The following is a 26322-nucleotide window of genomic DNA, read 5'->3' on the forward strand; positions in this document are numbered from 1 at the left end:
GAATTGAAAAATTACAATTTCAGAATTTCTTGGATCAGGTTTTGCACAAACTTGTGGAGTTCATGCACTATGTAATCCAGCATGATTTAAGAACGTTCCAATGAGCAATGGTCAATGTGACAAATGTGCTTATTTGATTAGTCACCTAGAAATAGTGCAGAATCTCAATGTCTTATTCATTTTAACGTCATAACATTGTTTAAAGTATTTCAAATCCTAAAACTGAATTCAAGGTTTAATTTAGAATATAAAATCCCAGTTTTAATGTGGACTCGGATTTTGAACGTGACTAAATTCATGAATGTGTTTTGCGTGTCATGTATGTTAATAAAGTTAACACTAATCTTAATTAATGCCTTTTAATAATAGTTTTCTCTGCAAGTAAAGTAAGTGGCTTTGCATAGGTAATCCTGCCTTAACCCACCTGAAATTAGCTCACGTGGAGCCGAGGCGGCTATATGTATATGCACACTGTTTTTAGAGTTGCAGAGTAGAAGATGGGTGTCAGAGGAAGCATGAATATTTTATACTGAATGGAAAGTGCTTATAGCCAACATAAAATGAAAAACGACTCTGTTTGTTATTATCTTAATGTTGTCATGGTAGTCGTAAATGAACATTTGAGTGTCACAAAACCTGTCGAAAACGGGCATATTTCACTCAATCAAATTTTGGTAGTGCAAAAAATCTTGATGGACCTAAAATAGGATTAATTTTCAAAACAGGCTTCAAATTTTACTCAAGCAAAACATATGGGCACATTACATGAGTCTGGTAATGTGACATTTCATGAAAATGTCACAATGCAAAAAATTCCTACAGTAGGCTTTTTTCTTTTAAGCCAAATATAATTTCATGTTTATTTTCTCTTGATTCTATGATGAAAAGTGACCTGGGTGTGTATTTGTGAGATTCACTAATTAGGTGTTTTCTAGCAGCTTTAAAGAGTTTAAAATCTTGGATCTATTTTGTGCTGCAGTACTGAAACCTCTTGATTTATCAAAACATGAGATTTAGCCACACAACATCATCCATAATCTTTCATCGGATGTCAGATCATGTGCTTCCTGTATGCCCCCTCATTTCCTTTCTGCTGAGGCTTTATAGTAGAAATGGCAATCACTCTATAGGCTAGAGCGTGGAATTTCCTTCACCAGACTGGTGTTTCAGGGTGCCCAACTGGTTCATTATAGAACAGTGGCCTTTTAATGTGGGCAGCTGCTTCCTCTATATTTAGGGCAGTGATCTGATTGACTGACCTATATATATATATATATATATATATATATATATATATATATATATATATATATATATATATATATATATATATAATATATTTGGTTTTTTTTTTTCAAAGCAAATGGGGGAGGGGAAATGAAATTAAGTGCTGTGATTAAATATAACTTTATCAGTAATTATTTTCAGCTGCAGTCAGCCGATAAGTTGTTTGCAACACCAGAGCCCAAATGTAGAAGTAAAAACTGTGTGCTGTATGTAGCTTAATGGGATAGTTCACCGAAAAATTAAAACCATGTTGTTCCAAATCCTTGGAGGTTTTCATTTTTGGGTGAACTATCCCTTTATCTGTTATCAGTGTCCAAGCAGTGACCTTTTAATTCTAGTAATTTTTCTGTCCATTTCTGGAATTGAGTGTGGAACTATCCTCCTTTTGTTTCCATACATTTGTAATGTCCTCGCTGAACTTTGTTCTCATTGGTTTTGTCTTTTTATTGTTTTTGTTGGCATTTTGAGTTGATGTTTGCTTCAGAATTCTCTTTTACAAGTTTTCTTTTTTTTTTTTTTTTTTTAAGACCATGAAATCAAAATAAATGTTTATGGCTTTTAGTCCATGTCTGTTAGCTTTTGAAGTCAATGCTAGTGTACTTGTAAACATTTAACAAATGTCATTTTAGCATGTATATGCATTGTAAATGCACAGTCTTTGTTTTCCAGCAAAACAGACCAAAAATAATGTCATCTTATAGATTTTTATCCAGTCAAATGCTCTGTAGATGAGAATGTCCCTCCCGCTAATACCACCTGCAACCAGCTAGCAAATAGTATCTAAAGCCTATTGACTATTTAAAAACAAAAGGCAAAGGCCAAATTTACTGTTTCAATAGAAAATACATTAGTGCAGGAAAGAAAACTGCTTGTCAAGTAATTTCATGGTGTCTTTATTTTATCAGCTTTCTGCCATTTTCACATCATTCATCGAGTTCATACAACATCAAACTTGATTTTGTTTCATTAACTCCATCTGACTTGCCTGTTTTTTGAGACAAATTAAGAAAAACATGATATCAATTAGGAGTCCATTGCTTCAGCATTAAGCCATAGCAAGCGTTAGTGGTCGTAATATCGCTGAGAGTGATAAATCGGCCGATATTCTGACGTTTTTAATTATCGCATCGGATATAAATTATGCTGTTTGGCCGATAATTTTTTTGGGTGCCGAAAATCGCCTGCATGCATTTGTTCGTTTTGTTGTTACGTGCATCGTGTTACTTCAGTAATAGACCGGTGTGCAACACAGTGTCATTTAAACGGTTCGCATATCAGAGCAGCAGCAGACACGTTTGAGCTCATAATGTTAAAGCGCTCGCCTGTTTCATTCTCCCTCTCTCTCCTCAACAGTTCCCTGTAACTTTTTTTAACTGTCTTGTCTATTGATAAACAGGCAAATACAGGGCTCCAGACTGCGACTAAAATGGTCGCAAATGTGACCAAAAATAATTGATTGCGACAATTTATTATCTAGTCACCATTGGCGACAGTCAGGTTGTGCGCGTTCATATGCAGTTTCGTCAAATATCATCTTGTGAGTTATTGAATACATCTTTAGTGTGCGCACCAGTGTGTCTCCACCGCTTTTCACCCGTTCTGTTTCTGACGAGTTCGCTGCACCGCACGCAACAACAAACCCAGCGCGAGAGAGTCGTGAACAAATGACTCTTTTGAACCGGATCTTTTTCATGAATCATCCAAAAAGAACTGAGGGTTTGAACTCAGGAGCTCAGGTTAGCAGTTTGAATCAGATTCACTTTCTCAGCGAATCAGCCGTCAGTGTATTCACAACTGGGAGTGTAGACATTTCAAAATAAGTGTCCCATGTGTATTTCGGGCTTCTTTATAATTAAAAGTCCAGTATTGTGTACCACTTTTTTTTTTCTTCTGGTAATTATTGTTTGGGATTGGAGTAGCACAATAAACTGCAAATGGGATTTCTTTCAATTTGCACTCTCTGTGTCTGGGCCATCTGGTAACAGTAAAGACAAAAAGGCAATATTTTAAAACAATTGAAAATGTTATGCTGTAATGTAGATTCTGAAGAGCAGTACTAAGTTAAATCTTTTATATTTGTTTAAATTATGAAAGGGGTGTGAACATTTATGAGACAAAAGGAATGCAATCTTATCATCTTAACTATATATACGGTTTATTAAACCTTCGATGAATGGGTTATCAGCTGTCTTCAGCTTTCTATCTTGTTTCTGAACAGCAATCTAAATCGAGAAAATCTGTGATTTGGCTACTAAAAACAGCCATTTGGCTCCTTAATGTTTCAGTTTAGGAGCCAGTGGCTCCTAAGTAATTTTTTTAGTCTGGAGCATTCAAATATCAATAAAACTAATATCATATACCGTCTGCAAATATGCACATATCTCGCTTAGATGTAATAAACCAATCTCACAACTTGAGCAGATCCAGCATCCTGTGGAGCACTCATTTACCTCTAAAGCAGGTATTCTAACAGTCTTTCCTCAACAGTTCCCTGTAACTTTTAACTTTAATTTCTAATGAAAGGCAAATATCAATAAAACTTCTATTATATACCATTTGCAAATATGCAGATATCTCATTTAAACAGATGTAATTCATCTCACAAAAATCCAGTGTTTTCTACCCGTCGAGTGCACATCTAATATCTTCCTCTGAAGCGCATATTCTATCTGCCAGAATCGAAACTTCAGGATCAAGATCAAAAGTTCCTCTGATTCACAGATCATGACAACAATCCAAGCAGGCGATCCTGGCCATTTAAACTGTCAGGAGATTGCTGCTGCTCGCTGGATCTCCACGAGCACATGATTGCAACCAAAGTCTTTCTAGCAAGTCAGTCCACTGTTGGCCATGTTTGGAACGCTTTCGGGAGGCTATTTCCAGTCATGACAGTGCAGCTTCTATCTACTTGAATGGGGAAAGACCAAAATCTCCAAAACGGTTGGTCAAGATTATATTACAAATCAGCAGTAAAATCTGACAACACTGGTATCATAAATGGTGCTGCTTTACCTCAGATTACACTAAAAAATTAAATTTTCCCAGATTTTATAGCTAATGCGCATGCGCGTTCTCGAGTTGATTGACAGGCGATGTCTGTATCTAAAAGGTGATTGGCTCTGGTGATAAGGCGGGACTTCCTATCTACATCAGTTGACTGTTTGCTGCAGTTGTGCATTCTAATTTCTCCCATTCAAGTGGCCTGTCTCTGTTAAATAGTCTCTGGTGCAACTTCAAATTAAAAGCGCTTCACGTGTGCTATAAGTAAATGTATTATTCACTATACACTGTAGGTATAATTGGTTTGATTCTGTATTTTTTGAGTAAATGCAATTGCTAACGTGGACATGCCATTCATGGTTGCTGGATTACTATGTGTACTGTTATTTCTTTCCTAATATTTAAAAAAAAAAATTCATGTGCAATTAAATTACTAAAATTTGATGACTAAACAGAAATCAGAAGAACTGCAATCTAACCATTTAAAATACAATATTATTTTTGTTAGGTTCTTTTTTACAAAGTTTTGTGTGAAATTGAGTAAATATAGTGCTAAATAAGAGTTATTTTATTTATTTTTTTTAGTAATTTTATGTTTGTTATATACTTTATTAAATTGTGAGATATATCGGCCACGCTGCTCTCTGGATATCGGTATCGGCCTTTAAAAAACCCATATCGTTCGACCACTACATAGCACTATACATCAATCAATAACAAAGCCTCTTTAACTGGGAAAGGCTTCAAATGACTTTTGACTTGAATTTCAGCTAAATTGGTTTTGCAGTTATGGAGCGTGTCACAAGGTCGTTCTCTAGACGCTTTAGCTCCACACTTTTTCTTGAGGAGCTTTACCTGAATCTCTAGCTCGGTGACCCAGTGCTAACCTTTAACTTGAATCTGAGCTATGATTGTTTGATGAATGAGTAATGTCATTGCAATCATTAAATAACTGCTTTTCAAAGGCAGACCTTGCTATGGACTCTCCAGGGGGTTCTGGGCCTCGTCCTGGAGGCCTGGGGTTCTAAATTACACTGGGATGTCTGGATAAATGAACTCTTTATGGCTGTAAGTGTTTCAGAAGAGAACTTTTAGACATTTTCTCAGACAGTTCCTAGGCAAGGGTCTTATAAGCCAGGTCAATTAATTGGCCAATATTTGGCTATTGTGAGATTATCAGCATCACCCGATAAATGTGCCTGCTTTGTCGATTAACAGAAACGGTAGTTCCACCTTGTGCACAAAATCTACCAACAATTGTTATCTGCTTTCTCAATGGATAATCAAATTTAGTTTTTTGTGAATTTTGAGTAAATATTGTGTAGAATAGGTGTGCAATTTTGTGTACAAGTTTACCATTATATCTAAATTATACCAGCCACCTTGGTCTCTAGATATCGGTATTATAGCACTGGCCTTTGAAAACCCCACACCGATCGACCATAAAATAGTAGTTATGTGGAGTTTGATGTCCTGTTGCAATCATGCCTGATCAGGACATGGTGTTAAAGAGAAGACACTTCACACACATTCCTGATTTCATCCTCCTTTGCCCCCTGTGCCTCACCTGATTTCCCCTTCTTATAGGGACAGCAATCATAGCATTAATTAAACACAGAAGGCATATCTGCACGTAGACAATGTCTACACACTTGTGTGAGCCACAAAATTAGTGTTTTAATGCAGTATGCATTTTAGACTTGTTTGTTTATTTGTTGATGATATTTATTTGTTTTATACACAGGTGGCCATTTATGCACATGTAAATCCATGTTAATTACTGGAGTGGCTAAATTAGGGCATAATCCTGACCTCAAGTCACCAGGACCATTTAAACCCCCCTTTGCACAAAACACACACACACACACACACACATACATTAATTGGTTTTATTCCCGAATAGGCCCAGTGTGGTATGTGAGTGGAGGATTTGAGCATTGCATCATGGGGGCTCAAAGCCCCTCCTGTCCTGTTCCACAAAGTGTGTGGTTTTAGTGGCCACAATCCCTCCAAATGAGCTTCATTGCACTAGCCTATCCACATGCCGGCTCATTGCTACTGCTCACAGATTAAACTCTCAAATCCTGTTCTGCTGGGAGGGGTGGCCGGCGCTGATACACATGCACATTTAATGCCACATACTGGCTTCTGCTTGCATCTTTCTTTCAGCCCATCACTTCAGCCCATCACTTCACATAGTTACTGTCTTGATCGGCCAATCACTCCACACAGTTACTGTCTTGATCGGCCAATCACTTCCCATATTTACTGTTGTGATTGGCCCATCACTTCACAGTTTCTGTCTTGACTGGCCCACCACATCACAGTTTCTGTCTTGACTGGCCCACCACATCACAGTTTCTGTCTTGACTGGCCCACCACATCACAGTTTCTGTCTTGACTGGCCCACCACATCACAGTTTCTGTCTTGACTGGCCCATCACTTCCCACAGCTACTGTCTTCATCAGCCAATCGTTTCCTATATTTAGTCATTTGATTGGCTGATCACTTTCTATATTGAGTGTTAGGATCTACCCATCACTTTCCATGTATACTGTTTTGTGTGGCACATCACTTCCCATAGGTACTGTTTTGATTGCCCCTCACTTTCCATAGGTACTCTCTTGTTCAACCCATCACTTTCCATGTTTACTGTTTTGATTGGCCCATCACTTCCAATAGTTGCTGTTTTTATTGGCCCATCACTACACATTTAGTGTTTTATCCACCCATCACTTCTCATAGCTACTGTCTTCATAAGCCCATCTTTTCCCATAGTTATGGTTTCAGTAAGCCAATTACTTCCCATAGTTACTGTTTTGAATGCCCCTCACTTTCCATAGGTACTCTTTTTATATATATATATATATATATATATATACATACATACATACATTAATACATACATACATATATAATGCTTTTCTCCCCAATTTGGCATGCCCAATTTCCACTGCTTACTAGGTTGTCGTGGTGGCACGGTTACTCACCTCAATCCAGATGGCGGAGGACAAGTCTCAGTTGCCTCCGCTTCTGAGATAGTCAATCCGCGCATCTTATCACGTGGCTCGCTGTGCATGACACCGCGGAGACTCACAGCATGTGGAGTCATGCTATTCTCCACGATCCACACACAACTTACCACGCACCCCATTGAGAGCAAGAACCACTACTTGCGACCACAAGGAGGTTACCCCATGTGACTCTACCCTCCCTAGCAACGGGGCCAATTTGGTTGCTTATGAGACCTGGCCCGGGTACAGCATGAGACCCATCTTCTTGGTGGTAGCTCATGAAAGGAACAGTGGCACACTACTTCCCTCCGTAGTGCTAGGGTCTTCTCCTTGGGCAAGATAGAACAACCCTTGTGCCCACCTTACGAGGGTTACAGTTTTCTTGATTATACCTTTTGCACATGCCTTATCCATCTAGATGTGCTAATACTATCCTTCATCACTATGTAAGTATCCAGAGTAAAATAGATCCTCAGTATCCCAATGCTGTTCGCAAGAAGCGATAAAAGGTGCGACTTGTTTGCCATAAGTTGCAACCCGTGTCAATGGAGGAAGAGATCCTGTTGCCTGAGAAATATGCTTTGCTGCGGCTGCTATTGTTTCAACACTGTACTTTGGCTCATACTTCACCTAGACGGGAGGTTGGAATGGCTCACTCCAATCATTTGGCTGGTCAGGACATGCTCTGTGAGTTCTGTGATAGCTCAACAACTGCTAACTTTCCAGAATCCCCAGTAAGCGTTGGCTAAGGGTCAATCGAGTGGATAGAGCAGTTTACAATCTGATTGAGTATATCATCCTTATAGCCCTGATGCATAATCTGCTGAAATTCCATAGCGCTGTGCATCCCTGTTTTTTGGGCTCCAAGGTGGGAGGGGAACAAGGATGATGAAACAGAAAACCAAAAATATGGCTTCTCCATTTGCTATACACAAGGGTATCACAGGAATAGCAGGAACAGTGAAAGAAGTGAAAAAGTTACGATCTGGACAAATTGTACTGGAATGCTCTAAAAAGGCAAATGCAGAGAATTTACTACCAGCCACACTACTCGCTTGAGTTCAAATAAAGACATCACCTCATCCAACATTAAGCTACATCAAAGGAGTGATCCACACTAAAGAATTGGATGATGTAGATGTAGATGAAATTACCCGTGAGCTCAAACCACAAGAAATAGTAAATGGGAAAAGGATAATAATCAAAAGAGAGGATCTAGTTATCAAAACTGGTACGTACATCCTAACTTTTAATAAGCCTCTTCCCCCAGAAAGAATCCAAATCAGATATCTGAGTGTCTCAGTGGATTTATTCGTGCCCAACCCAGTGCGATGTTTTAAATGTCAAAAATATGGACATGGGTCAGATAGTTGCAAAAATAATAGCATCTGTTGCAAGTGTGGCGAGGAAGACCACAACATGGAGAGCTGCCAAAAACCACCCAAATGTTGTAATTGTACAGGAGACCATTCGGCTGCATCAAAAGAATATCCTACATGGATCAAGGAGAAGGAAATACAGAGAATCAGATGCACAAAGAAGATCAGTTACGAGGCAAGGAAAATGGTAGACGCTGTCCCTCCACCTCTGTTGTCAAGAAATCTGTGAAGACCATGGAATGCCAGACAGACTTCACCTGGATGCACAAAGATAAACCCCAAAATGTACCAAGAATACAGGAACTCAAAGTGAATCTACCTCAATCAATACTCAAGTCTAATCAGAACTCAACAGAAAATCAAACTACAAATAGAAATACAAGAAGATCGAGTTGTTCACAAGCAAAAGACGAAATAGCAAAGACAAAACAAACCAAAGATGTCGAAATGAAAGAAAGGGATAGTTGGAGTAGAAGTTTATCCCCCAAAAGGAAAAATCAGGGGAAATATTCCTATTTTTCCTATGTGAGAATGGAAAATATTTTTATCCAATGGAACTGTTGTGGACTCCAGAGCAAATTTTGCAGAGTTGCAATGCTTACAGTTCTCAACCCCCTTGGTTTTTGTCTTCAGGAGACAAAACTACCATTTTACCTTCTCTTTTAAAAAGTTTACAATTTTAAATACTTTTTGTCCTACTAATAGACAGACCTTTGGTGGTACAGCCATTTTAATCAGAAACGATGTGATTCATAGTCGCATCAATGCGAGCAGTGCATTTGACCCTGCAGAGAACCTTTACAGTATCTTACTGTAACACACAAGGACCTGGATGGCCTAGTAGCCCAACTTCCTTCTCCATATATACTTATGGGAGACTTTAATAGTCACAACACTCTGTGGGGAAATACCCATTGTGACATGTTAATATGGTGTTTCACTTGCACTGGTGCCACAGTATATACTACCACAGACTCAAACTTCATAATAATAGTGAAAAGAGGATAGAAGAATTCCTAGACAATCATGCCTTATGTCTTCTAAATGATGGATCCAGCACTTACCTACACCCAGGGCACGGAACATACTCGGCAATTGACCTAACAATTTGCGAACCTGAATTAGTTTTAGACCTTTCATGGAAAGTCTGGCATGACCTATGTGGTAGTGACCACTTTCCATTTAATATTAACCCTAAAAGGAAGAAGCTGTAAGAATACCATGATGGCAGTTTAAAAAAGTTAACTGGTATCATTTTCAAACGCTTTGCTATGAAAGGTTTAATAAAGCCTCTGAAGATGATCCAGAAGTTATTAAACATTTCACCAGCACACTCATCTCCATAGCAGATTATACCATTCCAAAAACATCAAACACAAAATGCAAACGGATCCCATGGTTTGATGATAAATGCAAGACAGCTATAAAAGAACGGAAGAAAGCTGAAAGATTATTCTTCAGAAGGCCAACAAATGAAAATCTTGTTAAGGTTAAAATAGGTAGGGCACAAGCTCGAAGAATAATAAATGAAGCTAAAAGGAAAAGTTGGAGACAATTTGTATCTGGTCTGACATCAAGTACCTCAACAAAAAAGGTCTATGAATATGTTAACATGGTGTTTCACTTGCACTGGTGCCACAGTATATACTACCACAGACTCAAACTTCATAATAATAGTGATATACCACAGAGTTTTTCATTAATTACAGCTGTATGTAGGGTAGAATTATTCCCAGCTAGCAGTGGTATTTGGCTGAACTCGGTGGTAAAGCAGCTGATGATCCCTGGTCAGGGTCTGTTCAAACAGACGGAACACAACAGAAAGGAACAGAACGTGAGGATCTCGAGACGCACATTTCCAACTTGAACTCCTTTACAGACAAACCCATTGCTTAATCTGAGAAATGCTGATAAGAAAGCAAGATGTAACGGCCAAAGACCTCCACCTACTGTAAGGGGCTGTTCACACAGAACGCTTTTGCAACCATCCAGTTTACCATTTGTTTTTCTATGTAAACGCGCTAGACGAACGTCTTTGTTTCACTTTGTTTTTGTTTATTCAGCGTATCGTGCAGGAGCACAGTTGTTTTTTGTTTTTTTTTTAGATACCGTGTCAAGTTAAAAAGAACTTTAAAAATGCATCTCAAGACAGCTGGTTTCTGTTAAACTGTATTTTGTTGCGCTTCATCTAGCCTTTTTAGCGCAAGAATGCAATCGGTCTGAAGTCATCGCCAGTGCTTGGCACACATCCAAAATTCGAATGCGCAGTTTTAGCATTCAAATGTGCATATTTTTCTTAAATTCAATGAATATTCAAATTTCCAATTTTTATTTGACAGCCCTACTTCCCATAGCTACTGTCTTCATAAGCCCATCATTTCCCATAGTTACTGTTTTGATCACTACCATATTTCGTTTTTTTTTTTTTTTTTTTTTTTTTTTTTTATCAGCCCTTTTTATCGGTCTTCATCAGCCCATCATTTCCCATAGTTACTGTCTCAAGCACAAGAGCTACTGTGTTTGATAAATTACAGTGTGGAGTTTGTCCAGTTTATTTTGTACAATTTGTGAATCTTTGTTATAGACTTAAGTCAGAGTAGACATTTAATTTGGCATGAATGAAAACAAGGCTGTGAGGTGCAGAATGGCAGTCTGTTCTAAATGTGGTTCTGTTGTGTACATGGGTGTCAGTTGCTCAGGCTGTGACACATTGAGAATATGCCTTTCCACAAATTTCCAGTGGACAACCCCAACCCCCCCCCCCAATGATTGTCAATATTTTGTTGGCTTAACTTCCTTATTTTACATTTAATTTGCATCCAGTTAAGTATGCTGTCTGCTCTGAACTTCAATTGCAGGATAATTAAAAACATTAGTAAAAATAGTAATCTCATAATCATACATCCTATATAAAAAAAAAAAAAATGTCCATCCATGTACAATGTGAATGTTTAAATCAAGTTGTAACTAACTAAACTAATCCTTGGGACTCATAAGCAACACACTCCATGTTTTCTCAGCTGGTTTGATGTGATCCATCATGCAGAACATTTATACAGAAGCTCACCTGTTCCTCTCTGTTCGGTCTCTGCAGGTACACCTGTGAATCGGATCCCCATCATGGCCAAACAGGTGCTAGATCTATACATGCTGTATAAGCTGGTGACTGACAAGGGGGGTCTGGTGGAGGTGATAAACAAGAAGATCTGGAGAGAGATCACAAAAGGCCTGAACCTGCCCACCTCCATCACCAGTGCCGCTTTCACTCTCCGCACACAGTAAGATCTTAGAACACCTTCCATAGAGGAATACCACTTGGTATTTTGTTATCTGAAGCAATGACATTCATAAATTTTTAAGGGTGAATTTAGGGTCCAAATACTGTTTGGGGCCCACTGTATTTTTGAGCAAATCTTGAGTAACTATGGGAAATAAAGGTCTATATAATTTTAATATAAGTTTATGTATATATTATATACAGTATATTTGCCACCCATCTGGACTGACCATAGAGAAACATTATAGTTCAACCACTACTTTTAACATCTCCATTATGTCTCTAACATCGTTAAAGTGATTATTGTGACCTCACAGTTTGCATCTATGGTTCATGTTTTAATCTTACTGCATCTTAGGTACATGAAGTACCTGTACCCATATGAATGTGAGAAGAAGGGTCTAAGCTCCCCTGGAGAGCTGCAGGCAGCTATCGACAGTAACCGCAGAGAAGGTCGTCGTCCTGGCTACAGCAACAGCCTTTATCGCTTTTCCCCTTCTTCCAGTGTCTCAACCCCCCACCTCCTGTCTCCTCCCAAAATGCACCTGCCCGCCACTGGACACAATGGACTTCAGGCTACTCCGAGTCCTGCCATGAAGAAAGCTACAGGTTTATAGTCAAACATGGGTTGTTGATGCATTATCAAGATTTTTGGTTAAAATTATAGAGATAATTGAGTTTTTAAGGGAAGGTCATGTAAGTTGCACTTTTTTTTTGCCTTCGCTAGTTCATTTTAAATGGTTTTGCATTGTAGCAAATACAGTTTTTAATATGTAAATATAGATGGTGTATAGCTTGTCTCACTGCTTGTCTCAATGCTTACCAAAAGTATTTTGCCAACTACCCATATTGTCAGTATACCTGAAATTTTATTAAATAATCATACCTGCCCAAAAGGATGTGAGGCCAGAAAAACCTGAGTTTAATAATAAAAGATAATACAAATTTAAATGTACTCTGTTTAGCCAAAAGGAAAAATGCCTGTTTGTTGTTCTAATAAACATTTAGTGTTTATGCACCCCCTAGTGGTGAGGAAATCGTTCATATTCTTCTTGAACAACACTGAAAAATATTCCAACATTCTAGTAAAATAAGGATATAGTGAAAATGGTTTTCTCTGTGTTGCCCAAAATACAGTAAATTAAATCTTAATGTTATTCGATCTCCTTATCTTTACATAATACCCCCTTGATGTGGGGTGTAATTGAACAGAACCAACTAGGAAAAGTTGTATAGAAAATTAACCATGTTTCCTGAGCTGATTGGGGGGGAAACAGAGAGTGAAAACCATTAAGGTCCTTTTTCCTGTGAGGGTCTACTTGGAGCAAATGACCTCAGGGGCCACAGTGAACTAATTGCAAACACTGATGTGCAATACAAGGAATTGTATGTATCCTTACTTCATGTCATAAATTCCATAATTTTTTGCATTTTTCATTCAAATGTAGGAGCTTGCTCTGCCTCTTAAACATTTTCGTTTTCTGTTGACGTCACCAAACCCATATCAGCATTCCCACGTGTACTGGAAAACCTGAAATTTAGCAGTGCAATTTTCCAGTCATGGAAAATGAGAAAAATACCTAAATGTCCCGGAAAAAAGTTATTTGCTTGGAAAATATTCATAATAAAACTGTTTGACTAACATTTGTTACATGTACAAAAACATTCTAATGATCAGGTCTCGTGATAGGTGTCACAAATTAAAATGTTTTATAGTTTTGTTTTTGCCGGCAGCTGCACATTGTGAAACAACGTCAGCGGTTGACCGTCATGAAATAAGCCCTGTACTATACATTATCTGCTCATCTGCTGTCTTCTCTGCTTTGCTCCGACGAAATAATTTCGTGGTAGCGTGGTTTTTATTTTAATTGTTTTTTGCTCATTGAATATGCAGTTTCATTCTGAAATCCACAATACTATGTAAAATGGGTAGCGAATGCAAAAAAATTTTTTTCGTCCAGTCAGATTGCATTGCTGATGATTAACTGTTGTAGCGAAAATTGCTGAATGTTGTCCATGAGTGAATTTTTGCGTGACAATGAAGGTAAGATTTTGATGTTCAGATAATCTAAATCGTCATTTTTGTAACCTCTTCAGTTCCAGAGGATGGTCCCGCCTCCATGCTGCCAGGTCGACTCCCCTTGGCACTGGCTCTTGGGCATCAGCAGCAGCTGGCACGTGCTGCCACCCTGGAGCAGCTGAGGGAGAGGCTGGAGACCGGCATGGGTGCTGGGGCAGTGAACACTGGGGCCGCCGTGGTGGAGGGGCCTGAGAGGAAGATGGTACGACTGGCAGAGGAGCAGCAGAGGCTACTCCAGCAGGCTTTCCAACAGAATCTGTTGGCAATGGCATCACAGGTCAACCCCACCAACCTGCGACTGAACAACACCATCAACACTCGTGGTGAGTGCAATGACCATTTCTGGTGTGAGCTGTTTGTTGCCAAAATGGCTTATAGGATTACAGAAAGTGAAATTTGTGTCATTGTTGTAAGTTGTGTCTTGTTTTTCAGAGGAAAAGCAGGATCTGTCTCTCAGCATTTCTTCTAATGGCTCTGCTAGCATTACCGTGTCTGTGGAGGTCAATGGGATTATTTATTCAGGTGTGTATGTGTGCATGATATAAGATTTTTATTGGCCGATGCCACATCTAGAGAGCAGGGTCTGACCGTTGTATCAACCACACATAGTATCGACCGATAAAATAAATTATCCGCATTTTTAAACATCTGCGATTTGGCGCTTTCCCACCTACAGTCCTGGGACTTTTCCTTTAGTAACTTTCTAGATGAGAACTCTGAGGAACGGAGCACCCGAGGAGAGTTTTCCCGTTGCATTCGCATTGCCAAAAGTTACCACTGTAGTGACGTAATCTAGTATCAACCATTTTTCTTCTGATGTGGTTGGAACACAAAATTCAATAGCAACAACATCGAAATCAACAACACCGATGGAGGATGCCGTGATCGGAGTTACACTTTTGTTAGGGCTGTTTTACACGAGCTTTGGCTGCATCTGAAAATGTAGGCAGCTGTCTAATCAGTTAATGGTTTAAACAACAGCGTTTTTGGAAGAATGGAACTCTAAAGGAAACTGGTCTCTGAACAGTTTAAAAAGCACCTTATTTCATCCTACCTCAGCCCCTGAAGACAGCATTTTCCCATTTTTGGACGCAGTCTGTGTCTTCAGGTTACAGTTTAAAGTGGTGCGCGAGAGCTGTGCATGCTGCTGCCTGAGAGAGGAGAGGAGAGGCCATCAGCACACGCTGAATTTAGTGGACAACATGTTGAAAGCACTATAAACCTATTTATCAACACAATCTTTTAAAATTAAGGCTTTTATGATTCAACATAAATTACTGTACTAAAATACTAAAAATATGTCTTGATGCAAGTTACCATGCAGTAACAGGCACGCAATACTTGCCTCATGTTAACTAGATTTCATGAGGGTTTAGTGTATAATAGAGTTAAATTACCCACTCTCGATAAAAATCTGATTATTTATATCTGTCATCCCAGGAAAAATTTGATGTAGTAATTCAGAAATCACTTTATTTTCTGTGTAGTCACACAGTACAAACAGTACAGATGTGATGAAGTAACACACAGGCACACACACACACATATGAGAAATGGGTGATCCTCTTTGTATACTTTGTTGGTTTTATATTAGCTCTGTTAAGGGAATTGTAAAATTAGCACAATATTGAGTAGCATGCTAGCAGCTAGTTGTTTACTAATGGTGGCTGTGGACTCTTCTCCTTTCTCAATGCTTTGTGTGTCATAGGTTTTTGACCAATTACAGGCTGCAGAAACTCCCACAGTCCCTATATGCCCCCAAAGTACTTACTCCAGTGTATGAGCTAAAAATCCCCCAAAAATGGCTCAGAGGAACTATAGTTCCCAAGGTGCGAAAGCGACGAAAAGTACTAAGTACCTAAAACAGGCTTCAGCACTGCCAGTGGGATAGGGCCTTTTCATGTCAAAAGGAGGCAATTAGCATACAAATCATGCTGTGTGTGAAAAAATAAAATAAAATGTATTGTGTGGAATTACTTGAAAGCTTTGCACTGCTAGAATTTTTAAGAGCTGAAACTACCATCGAAACTTGGTTACTCACCTTAAAGTTGACACAACAAGAAATATGATGAGGTTGTGAAAGCGGCGGCTGCTTCTGCTAAAAAAAAAAAGTTGAGAAGTGAGAAAAATTAAGAAATTCTACCAATTGAGGCCATATCAACACTAATCCATTTAAATTTGAAACCTCCGTTTTCAGTTTCTTAATGCCATTGTTTTCCAAAATATTTGCCTATGGAGATCATTTTCAAAAGTTTTCGCCATTCTAGTGTGGATGAGAGATGTAAATGTAGTGAAATCAGTGTGTTCTCAAACAAAATGTATAAAAAAAATTCTCTATTGCATTCCATCACAGATCTGAAACGTAGGTGGCTCTCTAACGCATTTTAGCCCTCACAGATGTGCTTGTCCATTGACATTCAGTCTAATTTTCAGTTCAAGCACCACCCTTATTGTTTCATTGAATATCTCGGCCTCTGAGTGGACTAGAAGCTCAATAGGTGTCATTAGAAAGCTGAGCTCCTCCCCTTTGCGTTGATGTATAACATTTTATAATCGATAGTCGAAAACATATTTTTCTGATGATTTGTTTGCCATGTTTTACCTGCTAGATGGCATATTTTGTTCTGGATATCTAAGATGTAACTGTATTATTCAGCCAAGCAAGCTCACAGACAGGTATAAATGGCTCATTTTTAGAAATTGCCTAAGGTAAAAGCGGATATGAAGTTTTTGGCTATTTGGGGCTTACAGCTGCAGTTATCGAAGCATAAGAGACGTTTATATTTGATGACTTACAGAAATCATATTTCACTTTGTGATTCTTTTGAAAATCTTTTGAACTGTGGTATGAGGGCAACAAAATAAACTGTACCATCACATTCCTGAGAACAAGAACTTTCTTTTGATATAAGATTTGTGCTATGTGAAAGACTTATTTTCATATAAATATTTCTACCCATTACCTCTAGGGGGTGCTTATTTTGTTATTTTATGTAACATAAATGCAGAAGTGATGGTTATCTCTGAAAAGTTCAGATTCTAAGCTTCAAATGATACCTAATATGCCTGACTTATGTATACGGGGAATTTAAAGTTTTAAATGTAAACTTTTTCCTCGATATAGTGCCAGAAACCCCTTTGGACCCGCTGGCCGGTCCAAAGAGTTTAAGGGGTTAATATACAAAGACAACTATAAGTATGCCAAGTTCAATTTCTCAAAAACTTAAACACCATGTCTCTGTGGCACTGTAAAATTTCCTGCGGCCCGTCCTACACAACAACACTGACTCAACCAATGGCTGTTTGTTTGACCAAGAGCAGATGGGGACGTATTTGGAAAGCTGTTTGTAAACAGTTCAGTTTTGCAATTCCGTTCGGTGCCTCTAACTTTCCAAAATAATTTATCTTACTAATTTAATGTGAGCTTAACAAGAGGCTATTCAGAATTCAGTTAATGTGAGAATAATGTGCTTTTTGTTTGTGTTTTGTTTATAACTAATTCCATTTACTCTGAAACATGGAAGAGACAAAGAATAATGTTATTTATATTTCTTTAGAAGTTGTGTAATTATTGGTTATTTGGAACAACTTAGCATAAAAAAAGCAGACCCACCAAACTATTGGTATTGTTGTTAATGGTAACACGTGGAAAAGTAAATCCATTTTATATACCTATACAGTAGGGCTGTCCATTTTTTTTAAAAAATGGCACAATAGACCTTTTTCACAGACTGTGATGATGCGATTCCGCCTCATTTATCATTGTAAATCTTGCAATTTTTTTTAAATATTAGACATTTTTTCAATATTGAGTGTAACTTTATAACATTATACTTTGTTATATTACCCTGGATTACCACAGCTGCGAGGGGTTTCTATTACAGCTCCTGAGAGTGACGGTACATTTAGCTTCTTCTCCCATTCTTAATCCACTGCTCTCTATTTTTATTTTTATTTTTTTTACTACTGGAAAGTCATTCAAATGTTTTCTTTTGGTCTTGGAGCAAATGGGTAAGTGAAAATAATATTTGCTGTGGTCTCCCATTCACTCCTATTCACCGCTGTAGAAGTTTACCCTGCTAACGTTTACTTCCGCTTTAATATTTTGACTTTTAAGCCATTTTTTGTATCATAGAAATGCTGAATTTATACTGCTGCCACAATACATGTATATGATGTAATGTATTTCAGTGAAATGAATTATAATATTTATTATATATTTATAATTATTTTAATTCATATACTAAGTTCTTTATTTGGGGGCCTTTCTCAGTAAACATTAATGTATGCTATTAATTTGATTAATTAATTGGCATGTGTAATTAATACGATTAAAATTTTCAATCGATTGACAGCCCTAATAAAAATATATATACAAACATTTATATGCAATGGTAACGTGAAAATACATACACAAAATTGCTACAATTTAACATCTTTTATTAAAATTATTATAATAAAATGTATTTTAAAAAATCACTACAAATTTTGATAATGGAACATGCAGTCTGAAGTCCGGAGCGGTGCTGATGCCCATAATATCAAAGCAAACAAATGTCGGCCCATTAATCGGCTAGGCTGATATATTGGCCCATCACTAGTCTCAACTCAAAGCTACTCCAAAGGGGGGCTGGCCCTTTAATTTAACATGTCACTGTTCTGTGGTTACATTGCGTAAAGGTTGTGGTGACAATAAAGATAGTTCTGTTCAGTGTAATATGGAACAAGGAAATGCAAAGTATTGCTCTATCAGTTTCTCTAATTCAATGGCCAAAAGCATTTTACTGTAATTCCACTCTCTGCATTGCTTTACATGGTTTCTTCCCTCCTCTACAGGATCTTTATATGCCCAAAAGTCAACTGCCACTGTCCCCACCTCTGCCACAGCCACACCCTCAGGCCACACCTCCACCCTCAGCCCAAGTATTCCCTCTTCTTCCTCAAAGAGTTCTGACTCTGTGGAACCAGCCAGAGGTGGCTCTCCCTAACCATCACCAGCATCCTGTAACCAAACAACCAGTCAATCCAGCCTAAGCTACAGTTGTACCGCTGTGAGCCACTCTGACCTCTAGAGGCAGCATAATGAATCATATTCTGCCTCCTGCATGTCTTGCAGCTGTGTTGTCCTTTCAGTGAAGGCTGGACCACACACATACACACACTTACAAACTCAACAGCTGTTTAAGCTCACCTGTTTTTTTTGTTTTTTTTTTTCTTTCAGAAAGTTTTCATGATGTTTTCTCAGGACTTGAGAGGGTTTTTAAAGTTTGATTCAACAAAATACCTCTGCTGTCTTAATCTCAGTGCTGTTGTGAGTGTTGCTTTCTAGTGTTCATGCAATCATGCCTTTTCACACCAGTAATTCAGTCACTCACAAATATCTGCAAAACAATCGTGGCATGATCTAATCTACTTCTGCCAAAGTCACATTTTTGAGGTTGTGGTTGACTTTTTTTGCTGTCTATTAATTCTCTTATTTAAAGATTGCTGAATTTACCTCATCTGCAGTGAATTTAAAAGACTCGGGCTCGATTACTATGAAACTGCTGTGTTCTTTGTCTATTTTGATGGATTTTAAAACAGGCTACAATCCCCATCAGGTGTTGCAAAGTTGGTTTGGTATGAAAAGGGGTCACAGTTATATATATTTTCCTTTTTAAAAAAAATATTTACTTGATTTTATTGTTTTTATTTCCATTGTTTTTTTTTTGTTTTTTTTTAGTTTCTAGATACAGAAATATTAATATGATTTTAAGAGTTTCAAGTTTGAAAATGCATTTTACACAGCTGAGAGGTTGTATTTTTTTTATTATTATTATTTTGACATATTTACAGGCAACAAATTGGTTGAAAGATTTTTCTCTACCTCAGACACAAGACAATGTATGATTGAAAAGAAACCGTGTGGAAACCCATCCAAGCAGATGGTGTCCCACAAGTCAATCATTTCTGTGCGTTGGACGATCATGTACAGGCTCGTACAGAAGAGCCTTAATATACTATTCTTTTACTCTGGTGCGCAAACTACTACTATATACATACTTAAACCAGGTCACGGAAAAGCAGGATAACATTCAAATCAACGGAGGATTGAATGTTTATTTTTCTTGTGTATTTTTGATTGTTGAAACTTCAGACCTCATCTATCTTTCCATATTGGAAAGCACATTTCTCAGGAATTTTTTTCTTCATAGATTTTAACCTTAGAACCAAGATGCAGTATAGTATCTGGAAAATAAACAACACTACATAAAATATAATGCAGTCGGTGTGGGACTGAAACAGCTACCTCAGTCAGGATTTACCTAAAAGTTTCAACTGCCCACAGCGCATCACCGAATTTACCTCAGAAAAACTTTTGTCCTATTTTTTTGATGCAAAAATATCTCTCAGGTTATGAATTAGCAAAATACCTCAGACAGAACATTAATACATTGGTGTGAGATGAGAATATTGTTCATATCCATGAAGTATTGATTATCGAATGGACTGACTTTCAATACACTTCCAGTAGATATGGCACAATCCATGCAAGTCAGTCTGGTCATGAAATATTCATGTACTTTGCTGATTTAGCCTTGCCAACAATTAGCTTTACATTTATAAAATCCTGCATTTGCATGACCCTGGGACCTGCTGGGATACAGACACCTTTAAATTCTTCTCATTTATTTTCTTTATTCCTCAGATAACAGCATAGCTGAAAACCAAAGACCATATGTTTTGTTATCCTCTTTGATGACCTCACTGTATAGACACATGCAACTTTACACAATGAAATTAAAGTCTGATCTGATGCAACATTTTTATAGTTTCATGGTGTGCTTTTTTGTTTATTACAACACTTAATGTATTAATACTCTTTCAGCTAAAGTTAAGTGACTTTATGGCGTCTAAAGTGTTTTAGCGAATCTTATAAAAACTGTCAAGGACATACGGGGATGATAGTTTATCCCAAATTTCTTACTAAAAATAGTTTTAATTATAATTATCTTTTTACACATAATATTAATATATAATAATTACATTGACATTATTTTCATGCTATTTAAGCACATTTCATCCCAGTTCTCATTATTGGTAAGTAGAAATTCTCATTCATTGTAAAAAGAAAATATATATATATATATATATATATATACACTGGCAGCAAAAAGTTTGGAATAATGTACTGATTTTGCTCTTATGGAAAGAAATTGATACTTTTATTCACCAAAGTGGCATTCAACTGATCACAAAGTATAGTCAGGACATTACTGATGTAAAAAACAGCACCATCACTATTTGAAAAAAGTCATTTCTGATCAAATCTAGTCAGGCCCCGTTTCCAGCAGCCATCACTCCAACACTTTATCCTTGATCAATGCTAAATTGCTAATTTGGTACTAGAAAATCACTTGCCATTATATCAAACACAGTTGAAAGCTATTTGGTTCATTAAATTAAGCTTAACGTTGTCTTTGTGTTTGTTTTTGAGTTGCCACAGTATGCAATAGACTGGCATGTCTTAAGGTCAATATTAGGTCAAAAATGGCAGAAAAGAAACAGCTTTCTCTAAAAACTCTTCAGTCAATCATTGTTTAGAGGAATGAAGGCTAAATTGCAAAAAAACAAAAACAAAAAACACTGAAGATTTCATACAAAGGTGTACACTACAGTCTTCAAAGACAAAGGACAACTGGCTCTAACAAGGACAGGAAGAGATGTGAAAGGCCAGATGTACAACTAAACAAGAGGTTAAGTACATCAGAGTCTCTAGTTTGAGAAATAGTCGCCTCACATGTCCTCAGCTGACAGCTTCATTGAATTCTACCCACTCAACACCAGTTTCATGTACAACAGTATAGAGAAGACTCAGGGGTGCAGGCCTTATGGGAAGAATTGCAAAGAAAAAGCCACTTTTGAAACAGAAAAACAAAAAGAAAAGGTTAGAGTGGGCAAAGAAACACAGACATTGCACAACAGATAATTGGAAAAGAGTGTTATGGATCTCAACCCCATTGAGCTTTTGTGGGATCAGCTAGACTGTAAGGTGCGTGAGAAGTGCCCGACAAGACAGCCACATCTATGGCAAGTGCTACAGGAAGTGTGGGGTGAAATGTCACCTGAGTCTCTGGACAAACTGACAGCTAGAATGCCAAGGATCTGCAAAGCTGTCATTGCTGCACATGGAGGATTTTTTGATGAGAACTCTTTGAAGTAGTTTAAGAAGTTATCATCATTTTTCACATTATTAATGTCCTGACTATACACTGTGATCAGTTGAATGCTTTGGTGAATAAAAGTAACACTTTCTTTCCATAAGAGCAAAATCTGCACATTATTCCAAACTTTTGGCCACCAGTGTATATTTATGTATCATGGTAGAATGTTTGTACTACTTTTGAATAAAATTTGATTTTAATAAAAAAAATAATTGCAGTAATTGTCATTAAGAGAATCAACATTAATAATAATTAAAATCTTCTATCTTTTGTTCTTCTAAAGGTGCTGTAAGCGATTTAAGACGTTCTAGAATTTCCACAAGATTTGATTAGCCATGGCCCCTCTTTCCAAAACTCTGCACTCCAAAGATACCAAATGAGCTTTATCGAGACTGACATCATGCAGAAACAGTTGTCAAAAACAACAGCAGCAAAATAGCACCCTCAACTGACAACTGTTATGAGCAACATGGCATAAAAATGGGATTATGCCTAAATAATTTGCTATAACTACAATACTATGAGAATACACCATATGACTGGCAGGCAGAAAGCGTCAGAGCCCGTGGACACATTTTTGTTTGCAGTTTACAGAGTCTTAAGTTGTCACAGAGACTGGTGAGAGATCTCAAATCACATTACTTTAATAACTTTCAGGGAGTAGTAAGATTTTTTGCATACCTTTCCATGAACAGCACCTTTAATAGTAACAAAAATTATTTCTTTTTTTTTTCTTCTGATTTTGTGGTGAAATCGCCTGCACGTTTTCATGAGATCCCCCCTGCTGGTGATTTCAGCACATGTTTGAGCATGAATATATCTTTAAATCTTAAAAAGAAAAAGAGATGCAGTTTATGTCATAAGACACCAAGTGGCAGTACATCCATCTTTTGTTTTTGATGTCACATGGTTAGTGTGTCCAAGCCTAAATCTAACTGAATCTCATTTCATAGATCTGTCACTGCCTTTGTAATCTATATTACCGCCTGTGATGAGCAACATGACTTCGAGTGCATGTACTAATGAAATGCATGCATATATATACTGTATTAAAGCATGCCGCATATTTAGATTATGTGCAACACTGGCAGCAGATGTGACAGATGCTGTTTTGTGGGAGTGGTGGGTTGGGATTGATGCCCTTTTGAGAAGCACATTGTGGGATGCACAGAATGGTTGTCCTTCACCCATCACCACCTCAGTGTCTGTCCCATCCTTATTGTGTTCCCGCCTCTGTCCTGAGCTGGACCACCCCTCTCAGCTCAGCTCAGTCTCTATGAGATTTGTTGTAGAGGATTACAGCCCAGGATATATCCAAAAGACAGATGAAAAACCACAAGGTTTAACAAAGAGAAACAATGTGATTTTAGCTAGAGGCTAGACACGTGTTTGATAGATCTCTGGAGGGAACACAATGCAATTTAATTGATGACCAGCTGAAATGGATTCAGATGAGAGAGGGAGAGAGAAAGCCTGTTTGGAGTATTGAAGATCACAATTTTTAAGTCACCTCTGTGGAGATACATGATGCTATTTCAGAAGGTGAAGATGAAGTAAGAGCTGTGGCGTTCTTCAGTCAACATGCCTACTGAAGAAGAGGAGAACCCTGGGCAGCCTGTGTGGCAGTCTGTGCTACTGTTCACCTGTAAGGGAATGATTGAAGGAATCATTGTCCTCCTTTTTTTCTGGCTGCTGTTTCAGGTGCTCTTCACAAAGAACCTTGAAGGTGGGCAACTTGCTTGTTATATATAGTACATCCAATTGTCTTGTTGTTCTCAGACTGCCAAGAACTCAATAGGACTACACTCATAGAAAAAAAAAAGGTTCCATGAAGGGTTTTACAGCCTGATGTCACATTTAAAGTAGGAAAGCTTTTTTAGTTTTAGTTTAGTTAAAAAAAATAAAAATCAAGAACACTTTACAGTGAAAAAAGGGCTCTTGATAAGAGAAGTGTTCTTAAACTGAACCTAAAGGACCTATTTATTAGTAGTGCAGGACTAATTTCCATTTGGTCTGAGAATCTCAACTTTCAATTATTTAGATTTCAGGTTTTAGTTATCATACCAACATTCCTACCTTTCAGAGCAAAAATTACCCCCTCTGCTACTGTATCCTGACTCCGAATGCAGATTAAATTTAGTTTCCTTTTACGGATTATGACTGAACAGTTGTTCTGTTTTTTTGTTTTTTTATCGCCCTTTTCTTCCAATTTGGAATGACCAATTCCAACTACTTAGTAGGACCTCGTGGTGGCGTGGTTACTCATCTCATTCTGGGTGGCGGAGGACAAGTCTCAGTTGCCTCCACCTTCTGAGACAGTCAATCTGCTCATTTTATCACGTGGCTTGCTGTGCATGACATCGCGGAGACTCACAGCATTGGAGGCTCATGCTACTCTCCGCGAGCTTACCATGTGCCCCATTGAGAGTGAGAACCCCTAATCGCGACCACGAGGAGGTTACCCCATGTGACTCTACCCTCCCTAGCAACCGGGCCAATTTGGTTGTTTAGGAGACCTGGCTTAAGTCACTTAGCAGCCCTGGATTCAAACTCGTGACTCCAGGGGTGGTAGTCAGCATTAATACTCGCTAAGCTACCCAGGCCCCCCGTTGTTCTGTTATTTTGAATCTCAGTCACAGATTAACATGCTACTCTAACCATCCTCCATCTCTTCAGTCCACCTACAGATTCTGCTAAGTGTCGGCTTGGTGGTTTTTTGTTTTACCCTCATCCTGGGTTGTGTCATTTGCTGGCATAGGACCAGACACAAATCAACTGAAGACAAAAAGGATGTGACATCACCCCCTCCACCTGACTCTGTGGATCACATGATCATGACTTCGAGCCCCTCCCCTTCCTCTGGGACCACATTCACCAAATTGCAGTACAAGGACCAGGAGGAAGAAGTTCTAGACTACCCATCTACCTTTGAAAGCTCTACTACACCATCCGATGAAGAATTCGTTGCCATCTCGGAGGTTAACAAGCAGAAGTTGCGCTTCCAAATGAGATGCCTCAGTTCCCCAACAATCTCCACCTCTCTATATAGGCCCATGACCAGTGGCCGCTACTCTTTCCCATCATTTCCAAAACTTAGTCTTCTCTCGAAGACTAGGAAGGTTTTGGAACACCACGTTACTGTGGCCGGTGATAGTTACTCATTCAACGAACACAAAAGACTCACTATCCCCAGCCTGGGATCACCTTGCGCCCTCTGTCCACTTCAGACCCAAGGTCTACTAGGGAAAGAACCTTTGCTCCCAAACTATGGGTCAAATTTATGCAATGAGACCTCCAGGACCACTTTGCACTTCGCTTTGACCTTCTCATCAATGCAGAACACTCTTGCTGTATCCTTAGTAGGTATAACAGGTGCAGTCCATAGTCTAGACGAAGTTAATGTCAAGGTCAGGCTGCCCCCACTTTGCCAAGGACCTCTGGATATATCTTCCCAAGAGCAATGTGGACTCTATGAAAAGAACTTGGTGGTCAGTGTCGGCTCTCTAGATGAGCTTAAGAGTTGTGCCCTCCAACTGGCAGTCTTCAGTCAGGATCCACAGAGTAAAAAGACAACCCTACTTGGGGAGCTGAAAGTTTGCTGCAGTGATCTGGACTGGACACCAGACAAACCTGTCACCTACATTAGAGAATTAAGACAAGTTGTGGACAATATTAAGAAGGTAACTTCATAGTTTCTAGCCGGTGTGTCAGAGTAGACCACGTCAATCCAGTCAAATGTCTACACCTCATGTTTTCTTTTAAAGGACAAGATGACTGGCTCATATTTTAATTAGCATGCTAAACTTTAACTGGACATGAACATTGATGTCCCACTCAGAATGTCACCTCCCAAGATTCAAAGAGAGGTCATGAGGTTCTTGGTCAGCTCTTCATCTTGTTGCAGTACCAGACACTGTTCCATTGGCTTAAAGTCATGATCCTGAAAACAGAATCTCAACAACCAGACTCAAATGCTGGGGCTTCCAGGTAAACCTACAAAACATTTTTCTTACCCTCTATGGCCCAAATGCACAAATGGTGACTTAAGCCCAGCTTTGCTTGGACTGTTGCCCACGTCAG

At 38.4% G+C, this 26322-nt stretch overlaps 1 protein-coding gene across 1 annotated transcript in view; it reads left to right on the forward strand.

Moving 5' to 3' along the window:
• Nucleotides 1-20834, forward strand: part of LOC127436166 (AT-rich interactive domain-containing protein 3B-like) — a 52836-nt gene extending 32002 nt beyond the window's left edge. The window contains exons 5-9 of the mRNA XM_051690159.1: nucleotides 11776-11959; nucleotides 12317-12567; nucleotides 14056-14361; nucleotides 14471-14560; nucleotides 18875-20834. Of these exons, the coding sequence (XP_051546119.1) occupies nucleotides 11776-11959; nucleotides 12317-12567; nucleotides 14056-14361; nucleotides 14471-14560; nucleotides 18875-19026 (983 nt within the window). The 3' untranslated portion in view covers nucleotides 19027-20834. The remainder of the gene's footprint in view (nucleotides 1-11775; nucleotides 11960-12316; nucleotides 12568-14055; nucleotides 14362-14470; nucleotides 14561-18874) is intronic.
• Nucleotides 20835-26322: the final 5488 nt, after the last annotated feature.

The sequence above is a fragment of the Myxocyprinus asiaticus genome, chromosome 46 (assembly GCF_019703515.2).
Source record: "Myxocyprinus asiaticus isolate MX2 ecotype Aquarium Trade chromosome 46, UBuf_Myxa_2, whole genome shotgun sequence".
NCBI lineage: Eukaryota > Metazoa > Chordata > Actinopteri > Cypriniformes > Catostomidae > Myxocyprinus > Myxocyprinus asiaticus.